Here is a 10,152-nt window from a genome sequence, read left to right as displayed (position 1 = left end):
ACCTAACACTCACCAGATGTGAGTCAGGGCACATTACCTAACCTTACTGTGCCTCAGTTCCCTCTTGTGAAACTGGGGTGGGATTGATAGAAAAGAAAATGAACTAATAGACACAAAGGGTCTGGCCCGGTGCCAGACATACAGTAAGTCAAGAAACAGCACATAAAGTTGCTGTTCATTTCCTGCGCCACGCGTGAACGAAAGGCGCGCGCCTAGAAGACAGAGATCTGGGAACCTGCGCCACACTCGCCCCATCCGCTCACCTGAGCCTGGGGGCGTTCCCCGCCCCCTCACCTAGGGCACGTGGGTCGGGGTCTGCAGGGCGGGCCGCGCGCAGCGCGGGGAGGAGTCGGGGCCCAAACTTTAGCTGAACCCAGCACCCAGCTCCTTTGTCTCCCCCGCCCCCTCTTCCCCACTTCCTGCCCAGCTTTAAACTCGGGATCCGCCGCGCGGACTTTGTAAACACGCGGCGCCTGCGGGGGTGGAGACTGGTTATGTTGAGGCGCCTGGCGGAGGGGTGCACGCCCCTCGGCACAGCTGGAGGTGGCGACCCCCACCCACCCCCCCCACCCAAAGAAGGAAGCCCGAGGCGGCGGGACAGTGAGGCCACAATCCTTGCTCCGGGGGGCTCACCTGCTATGGAGGTAGGCTTGAAGGCTGGAACAGCCTAGATAGATGGGGTGTCAGCGTCTTCACCTTTCTCTGGGGCCTCCAAACTCAGGCTGGACGCCTGGGGTAGGGGTCCGAGATGGGTGGGTTAAGGAGGTCGCCGCTCCGTCATCACCTCTCCGTTGTTGCCCTAAAGGTAGACTCACTTTCTCTCCGAGTGAGCTGTTCTGTACGTATTTGAAGGGCAGAGTAGCCCCCCAAAGCCCCAAGCTCTGTCCGTGCAGCCCCTCTCCAAGCTGATGTAGAAGCCCAGTGGCCTTCACTGAGTTGTCGTTCTTCATACTTCATACTTCAGACATAGGGGCGGGAGGCGAGTAGCAAGGCAGAACCAACGTGGGCAAGGAGCCTTCGAGTCCTCCTGCCAGGCAGAACGGAGAGGGGAGGTCAGAGGACAGGACTGGAAGGAGGGCCCCCTCAGTGTTCGTCCCTCTGGTGTGTCTGATGGGTACCGAAGCCTCTTCTGTGTCTTTTAATGTATTGCCAAGACAATTACCTGCAGAAATTGGTTACCGTTACTAAGGAAGCATAATGGTTTCATTTGCGAACACTGAGCACCTCCTCTGTGTCTAGGGTTTATGGAATGCTGAGGGGCGCCATGATGTTATTCTTCTATAACTAGTGTGGGTCATGGAACAACCGAGACAAAGCACCAAGCTGTGCTGGCTAGCAAGATTTCAGAAAGAAGAGGACATGGAATTAGATTCTGAGTAATGGATAATCACCAGGCAGAGAAGTGGTAGGAAGTCTTTGGGGGGCACTTGTTCCTTCTGCAGAGCTGAACTGAACCCTGACCGTGGTGTTGGGCATTGGGATACAATGAGGACCCAGAAGGCATTCCTGCTGTTTTTAACCCACCATCTAGGCATGAAGAAGAGGTGGGAATGAACACGATGAATTCAGGGAAAGGCATGTGTCTGAGCTGGTCCCTAAGAATCCATCCACGCAGTGTTGGGGTACCCACTCCTTATCTTTGGACTCTAGGGCTGTTTCCATGGTTTCCTCTATGCCCCCCACCTCAGTTCTCTTAGGGACCAGACATGGGTGAAGAGAACTGGATCTCCCAATGCATTCCTGCAGAATCTTCTGTTCTTTCAGTCCCTGGGCTCCTTGGAGGGATGACTGACACAACATCTGATGAATTCATTCACCACCTGTTTGCTATGGTCATACTCTGTCTGCACAGGCTAGATGTTGGGGATAGTAGAAGCCAGAACTTCCACTTTACCTGGAATTTGGAATCAAAAGCATGTCTGAGAATTCCAGTAGGGTCCTAGTCCTTGAGACCATGATCTCCGTGGTCCTAAGTGCCTCCTCTTTTCTGTTTCCTTACCTGAAGGGTTCAGAATACCAGTTGACACTTCTATAGTACTGTAATAATATAGTACTAAATGTTTGGGATGTAATGTCTCATTTAATCATAAGTCCTATGAGGTAAGCAGTAGGCTTATCTCCATTGTATAGATGAGAAATCTAGGCACAGAGGAGATAAGTCATTTTTCTTTCTTTTATATTTTTAAGTTTATTTATTTACTTTGAGAGAGAGACAGCGTGAGTGGGGGAGGAGCAGAGAGAGAGGGAGAGAGAGAGACAATCCCGAGCAGGCTCTGGACTGTCAGCACAGAGCCCGATGTGGGGCTCAAACTCACGAACCATGAGATCATGACCTGAGCCAAAACCGAGAGTTGGACGCTTAACGAACTGAGCCATCCAGGTGCCCCAATAAATCATTGTTCTAAAGAGTACACCAGAGGGACACCTGTGTGGCTCAGTCAGTTGAGTGTCCAACTTTGGCTCCGGTCATGATCTCACAGTTCATGGGTTCCAGCCCCACGGCGGGCTGTCTGTTGTCAATGCAGAGCCCACTTCTGATCACCTATCCCCCTTTCTCTCTGCACTTCCCCTGCTTGCTCTCTCTCCCCAAAATAAATAAACATTAGGGAAAAAAAGTACACGAGAAATAAATGGCAGAGCTGAGATTGAAACCTAGGGCATGTGACCTGGGAGCCCCTGTACCTAACCACCAGGCTAGCCTGCCTCCTTGATTGACCACACAGAATGTCCCCTTGATGGGTCGCCTGGGTGGCTCAGTCGGTTAAGCGTCTGACTTTGGCTCAGGTCACAATATCGCGGTTTGTGAGTTCGAGCCCCGCATCGGGCTCTGTGCAGACAGGTCAGAGCCTGGAGCCTGCTTCTGATTCTGTGTCTCCCCCTGTCTTTGCCCCTCCCCTGCTCATGCTCTGTGTCTCTCAATAAATAAATGTTAAAAAAATTTATTAAAAAAAAAAGAATGTCCACTTGAGCCAGGGACTTAGGAGTTTCCAAAAGGTCCTGTGTCTTGGGTGGTACAGAGGAGAGAAACCTTTTAGCTGAGCATTGGTGCTGGTAACGGTTTACCTGGAGCCCCTGCAGGTCTGGAGTAGGTTTGTAAGGACTACACAGAGCTGGTATGCTTCCTTATGGTCCTGTGTGTGTGTGTGTGTGTGTGTGTGTGTGTGTGTGTGTGTGCGCGCGCGCGCGCGCACACACGAGTGCATGGGATTTCTTGAATAAGCCTCACTCACTAAGAGGAACAAATAGGTGTGATGCAAGGAAGAAAGCAACATGGATGTGATGTGCTAGAATCTGGGGATGTGGGAAACCAAGATACCTCTTTTGCTGGGAATCTTTGAGAATAGCAGAGACTTTTATATTTGAAGATTCCAAGAGGAACAGTCCATCTTGGTAGCTGAGTAAGGAACATGGCCAAGTAGCAGAAGCAGTCTTAAGATGTTCCCCTGTCTTCCCCACAGAGGCTGTATCCCAAAGCCACATCTGTGTTTCTGACCCCATCCCTCCAAGCAGGCTGGGACCTTGCCCATGATGGGAGCCAGGCCACAGGGCAGAGGTTCCATGGGATTCCAGCCACTTTTCCATTACCTTTCTGAAACTCTAGGTTTTTCACTAGAGCCCTCTGCACGGATCTGGGGAGGCCTGAAGCGGTCCCCCTATGCCTGCAGTCAAACCACCTTGTGCATCTGTCTTGAGGGGGATGGGTGCTGATGCTGGCAGTTAAGGGTAGTGGGTGGCCACATCAAGATAACAGGTAAGCGGGTTGTGACATTCAGAACTATATAGACCTCCAGGCGACTTTTCTGCCACACATACTTTTCTCCCTCGTCACAGGGTAGGGTGCGGTGGAACCCTTGGCATGCCCAGCCCCCTGCCCCAGGCGCTTTCTTGGCCGAGGAGAACAGGTTGTACTCTTGAGAAACCACAAGAGGAAGTTTAGGGAGGGTTGGGGGTGGGGAAAGTTCTGGGGCGCCTGCCAAGTTTCCCTTTCTCTGTTCAGAAGTAGGTATGTTTATTTTGGTGTGTTTCTCTTGCCCTCAAAGACATTTAAATTTTAAACCCTCCGAGTTTCAAAGAGTTGTCAGGACCTGCCCCTGTTACAGTGGTGGTGGCGGTAGGGAGTGAGGGAGGTTGGCCAGAAACCTCCCTGGAAATGGGACTAGAACAAGGTACCCTTTTGTTGGATTTCACCTGGGATTCTCACTGGTTGGTAAAGGCCGAGTGACTTCAGAAGGCCTTCTTTTCTCCTTTTCTCTGCCCTTTCACCTCTCTTCCCCAAAGCATTCCCTCCAGCCCTAAACTCAGAGAAATGTGCTTATCATGGCCACTTAGGAGGTGCATTATTCTACCAGGAGCGGTCCCAAGTGTTTTACTTGCCTTATCTCATTTGACATTCAGCACAACACCAGATGGTAAATACCTCTAACCCCATTTACAGACGAGGAAATCGAAACCCAGAGAGGCCTAGAAACTTCACCAAAGTCACACAGCTAGTAAGTGGCAGAGCCCGGATTTGAACACTGGCCTATTTGATTTCACAGCCTGTGCTCTTGACATTTAAATTAACCCCCAAATCAGAGCATCAGCGTATATCAGATCCTGAAGAGTAGGAGGTTGAGATCCAAAGAGGCTTTTAAAATGCTGTTGCTAGGGGAGGGGTGGCTTAGGTATAGAATTGGAAGCGATTCCTTGGAAATTAATATATTAACAAAGGATCACCATGTGAAGAAAAGATACAGTGGGTGAGAGGTTGAGGTCAAACTCTGGATGGTTGAATAAGAAGATTTAGGAGGGATATTATAGCTGTGTTCAAATATTTGAAAGGGTGCCTTTGGAAGCCCCCGGGTAGGGGGTGGGGGACTGGTGGAGGCAGATTTCCAAAATGCATAAGAACTTTCTAGCAAATAATTGCCTAATCCTCGTCTGAAGAAGTGAGCTCCTCGTCTAGGGGGTCTAGGGCACATGTGTAGGAGGGGCTTCTGTTAAGCTAGGAGACGACCTCAAAGCTTCTAACACCTCCAGACCTCCCATGTGATTATTCACCTGCTTCCTTCCCCCTTCCGGGTCATCCCTTGGCTGGCCATGCTCCTTGGCCCATGATGGTCCCTGTCTGTCCACCAGGTGGGGCTGTTGCCCAGAGTGTTGTCCACAGACTGCTAAAATTGGGTAAAGAGCGCCATCTGGTCCTTTAGCCGCCAGCTGGTTTCATGGGTCCTCTCCCCAGTCCCATCCCCAACCATCTACACACCAGGGAGCCACTTTTGACCCAGTGCAACCCCCATAAAATGCACTGTTAGTCTCCCACCCTGGAGCCCCTCCCTCCCACACCTTCTTTTCCCTATCCCTGACCTTCCTTTGCCCTTGAGCTAGAAGGACCCATGCCTTGAGAGCAGGGGGCCAGGCCAGCAGCCCTTGTGGGCATGGCCTTTCATACCCTTCAAAGGCATGCCATGTCGTATCCTTTAAGGGGCCTCAAAAGCTGTGGCTCTGAAACCATTTGCCCTTAGTGGCCACTTCTCCCACCCTGCTTGAAATTCCCCGGAGACAGCTATCCTAAGATGAGAGAGCAGAGGCCCAGGCTTTGTCTAGGAACAAGGGGTAGGAGAGGGGTTGCTTGGTGCCCCCTTAGGCCCTTAGAAACGCATAGAGCCAGTGGCCCAGGCACCAGCAGGCAGGGCCCAGTGTGCACAGGGACAGAGTGCAGTTACAAGCCCTGTGGCCAGAGGGCACCATGGAGGGCAGGCCCAGAGAAAGAGGCCATAACAGGTAATGTTCAAAATATTTCATAACTCCTGTGTCCCCCTCCAACAATCTTATGAGGCAGGATGCCCACTGTGTGGATGAACAAAGCAAGGCACAAGGGTTAAGCAGCTGGCTTCTATTCACACAGCTGGTCAGGGGCTGAGCTGAAAGTCTGACTTGGCCATTTGGCTGTAAGGTTTGTGCACAGAACCCCTCCTCTGTGCTTTCTCTCGTGGAGTGGTCAAGACAGCCAGCACCCATTAGAGAAACCACACCGGTTTGAGTCTGAGCCTGGTTCCTTCCTGCTTGCGTGAAACTGATTTCCTCATCTGTCAAGTGAGTATGACTCTAGTCCCTACCTCGCTAGGTCATTGTGGGGATTAATAATGGCTGATACTGGGGCTCCTGGGTGGCTCAGTCGGTTGAGTGTCTGACCCTTGATTTCAGCTCAGGTCACGATCCCAGGGTCGTGGAATCGAGCCCTACGTCGGGCTCTGTGCTGAGCACGGAGCCTGCTTAAGATTCTCTCTCTGCCTTTCTCCCCAACTTGTGCATTCTCTCTCTCCCTAAAAAACAATAAAGTAAAAAATAATAATAATAATGGCTGATATTCCTTGAATGCATACTATATGACAAGTACTATCTTTTTTTGTCCTCACGGCATCTCTGCAAGGGAGGCACTATTATGTCTTTACAGACAAGGAAACTGAGGCACACAGTAGTTACACAGAGTAAGGAGCTGAGGCTTCAGAGCCCACCCTGTGCACTAGGGTGCGGGCCACATGAACACATCATGCACACAAAGCCCTGCCGAGTGCCAAACAGGTCATAAGTCCCCATAAGTGACACCTCCATTAGGATGTTGTCCTCCTTATCGTCCTCCAGCCTGAGCTGCTGGCAGTGGGCATGGGGGCTATCCCAAAACAAAGAGACAGCCCTGGTTCCTTTCCTCACTGTCCTACCTATGACTCCATTTCATCCTTTCTTCTGCAATAAATACCAGCCCACAAGTTCTGGCCTGTGGTCAGACAGTTGGACAGAATACTTGAAATTGGGACTGTCCCAGAAACTCCCAGTTCTGGCCCCAGCTTTGTCTGCTCCAACTCGCCCTCCCTCCTGTCCTCTGTTCTCTTCCCTCCAGGCTGCTCCTTCTGCCCCTCCCCTGGGGGCTCTGAGTTCTGGGAAAGGAAGCAGAGCAGGGCCTCAGATGCAGACCTTAGGCTCCAGCTGGAAGTGTTGGAGGCTATGGGAAGAGGGGCCGGCGCGGGGGAGAAAGGATGGGGGCGCAGAGGGCCCCCAGGCTGCCTGTCCCCAGGAAGGCATCTGTCTATCCTTCACAGACTCTTTCCTAAGCTCACTGCTGGGGGCCGAGGAATCCGCTCTGGATAAGACCCAGGGGAGGGTTTACGCCTCTCTGGCAAGTGGCTATCACAAGCTGTCTTTGGATTATGGAGAGGAGGGAGGCCTGCTTCCTCCCAACACCAGGCCCCCGAGAGTCAAGGCTGTGTTTCCCCTTCCTTCCAGCTCCATCCCCTTTTCTTTAAACAGTATCTATTGCAGAACCACAAACTTGGAGGCTGTTCACATGTGCAATCTATTTTCATCACAGTGAGAGAGGATCTTGGGGTTACAGACTCTCAGAAGTACCGGGTAGCTGAGCATAGGCCAGAGTGTGGAACACTCTAGTTTTTACCAGGCCCTCTCCCTTTTCCTTCTAGTCAGCTGGTACCTGCTGGTGCTAGAGGCAACCTCTATTTTTTCCTGGAATTGACTTGATTCCACCTCTAGGACCAGGCTGAGTTTTTCTCTTGGGTCTCTCTGTCTCCAAGGAGACAGTCTTTTTCTGCTTGGGCCCAGCCTCTTGAGTTCTAACTCAAAAAAACTCTTTGCAACCACTGGACATGAGCTTAGTGCCTCCTGGGTCGTCCTCAGAAAGTCCTGCTTCTTCCCTGCCTTTCCTCTGACACAGTTTCTGGGAGTCATTTTTGGCATTCCTTGCGGGAATCTGTTGTGTGGATTTTCTCTGAACCTTCATTTCTTCCCAGGCACATGGCAGCAAACATATTGCAGATAATGATATCTTTTGCACAATACTTCCATATGCCAGGGACTGTTGTGAATGCCTGTGGAGAGAATGTACCGTTAGTAGGTCAGTACGTTTATAAAAAATATGCATGTTTATTAACACATTTCTCACTCTCCCCAAGAATCCTGTGAGGTTCCTTTATTTTACAGATGAAGAGACTGAGGCACAGAGGTTAAGTAACTTGCCTGAGGTCATACAGCTAGTCCATTCTGAGAGCCTGGTAGCTGAAAGAATTCTGACCCGAGTCAGACTTTTCCTGCACGTTGTGTGTGCTTGTGTGTGTGCACTTGAGTGTGTGCCCACCCGCCAGAGGGAGTGTGAGAAGACCCCAGGTTCCCAGGGGGAACCCCAGGTCGGGTTGAGACGCTGTCTTGGAACACAGCGTCAGGACACACAGAGCAGGCTGGTACATGCCTGGGCTGCCTCCTTGTGTGACGGTGTATTTGTGTGTTGCACCTCTGTGCGGAGCTGTGACAGTGTGGGTACACGTACCCCAGGCAATCCCAGGGCCTTCTCCATCCCTCGGTGCTCTTGGCCGGAGCTTCAAGGTTGTCTACTAAGCCAAGCGAGAAGGAAAGGAAGGAGCAAGAATGACCCAGCCCTGCCCCAGCAGGCAGGTCAGGTGTCACACAAGATCCAGGAAGCAGGAGTGGGTGGTGGCGATATGAGCTTTGCTAGGTGGGGCTGGGGCCCTGACCTATCTGGGGAGCCCTGGATGAATCAGCCCGACCACAGCCGCCCCATCTGCGGTGGTGGTGCACACCAGTTTTTCCTCCAGCTCCCCCTCCAACGCTCCTTTTCCTTTCCTTTCTCTCCCCCAGACTCAGGCTTTGATCAGGGTGTGGCTCCAGGGTAGTGGCTGAGGGCACATCTCTGGAGTCAGTGGTTAAGCTGCGTCCTCGTGCTGGCCCTGCAAACTTTACTTTCGAGATACCCCACCCAGAAATGGGCAGCCACCCTGGCCCAGGAAGGATGCCACATGCCCTGTGCAGAGGACAGGCCTGCACAGGCCTAGGATCCTGGGCTCACCCACCTGGAATGTCCCTCCAACAACATCTGTAAGGCTCAGAGGTCCTGTTCACTCCTCATTTATAGCAGAGCCACATTTTATGCAGTGCTGGGTTCAAGGTCAGTGTAAAAACAAATCCACCTCAAAATTATTATTAAAGTCTCCTTAAACTGCTCATAAAACACAGGATACATAGTTTAGGCATTCTCCCCCCCATCTCTGAGAATGTCCGGCATAGACAGTTATCGTTGGAACAGATGGCCATGTCCTTGGTAGAACATGATGTTGAGCTTGAGGTAAGGGATCGCATTGTATAAATAATACCTAAGTTTCTCTGGTTGATTAGTATCCCTTCCAGTGGATATAATTGAATTTGTGATAGTTAAATTGGCACATTAAGGGATTCGGTAGGCATTTGCTCCTGGGTTCTTATGGGCTCCCTGGGCCACAGGAAAGGTTTGAGTGGCAGTGCTGGGGGAATCTGGAGGAAGGAGCAGTTGCTTCTGGGTGGATTAACCAGAAATTTCTTCTCAGAGATACCATTTGAGAAAATAAAAGAGGACTGGACTTCAGGAGAAATGATTCAGGAGCTGTTTTCTTTTCTTTTCTTTTAAAGTTTATGTATTTATTTATTTATTTATAGTAATCTCTACATCTAATGTGGGACACCAGCTCACAATCCCAAGTTTAAGAGTCGCACACTCTCCCGACTGAGCCAGCCAGGTGCCCCAGGAGCTATTTTATTTTATTAAAATAAATTTTTTTAATGTTTACTTATTTCTGAGACAGAGAGAGAAGAGCATGAGTGGGGGAGAGGCAGAGAGAGAGGGAGACAGAATCAGAAGCAGGCTCCAGGCTGTCAGCACAGGGCCTGATGCAGGGCTCGAACTCACAAACCGTGAGATCATGACCTGAGCCGAAGTCGCTTGCTCAGTCGACTGAGCCACCCAGGCGCCCCATCCCCAGGAGCAATTTTAAATGGTGTGGTTTTTGTAATTTTTTACTTCTTTGAATATCTGAGTTTTTTTACTGAGAGCCACACTGTAGAAATAATCATTTTTCGATTCCTATTTCTATGACAATCATTAGGCTTACTTATTCTTTGTGTTGTGGTTGCTACTTTCTAAAATAGTGGCTATTTCTAGAATCACTATTATTTTTATAACAATAATTATTTTTACTATGTCACTTCTTGTTATTATTATTATTTTTTAATGGTTTAAAGACTCCAGAGAGGTTGAGACGTGAATGGCTGTAAAGAATGGAGAGGCCTGGGGCATTACACCCTTACAGATTATTGAGAATCCCAAAGAATTTT

The 10,152-nt window shown here is 50.4% G+C and overlaps 1 protein-coding gene across 3 annotated transcripts in view; it reads left to right on the top strand.

Moving 5' to 3' along the window:
• The first annotated feature begins 442 nt into the window (after positions 1-442).
• Positions 443-10,152, top strand: part of CCND3 (cyclin D3) — a 98,578-nt gene continuing 88,868 nt past the window's right edge. The window contains exon 1 of one of the 3 annotated variants that reach the window (XM_042938750.1): positions 443-644. In XM_042938750.1, coding sequence (XP_042794684.1) covers positions 495-644 — 150 coding nt within the window. In that variant the 5' untranslated portion in view covers positions 443-494. The remainder of the gene's footprint in view (positions 645-10,152) is intronic. The other 2 variants (XM_042938748.1, XM_042938749.1) reach the window with 2 other exon arrangements.

This window comes from Panthera leo, chromosome B2 (genome assembly GCF_018350215.1).
Source record: "Panthera leo isolate Ple1 chromosome B2, P.leo_Ple1_pat1.1, whole genome shotgun sequence".
NCBI lineage: Eukaryota > Metazoa > Chordata > Mammalia > Carnivora > Felidae > Panthera > Panthera leo.
This window is presented reverse-complemented; position numbering and strand designations above follow the sequence as displayed.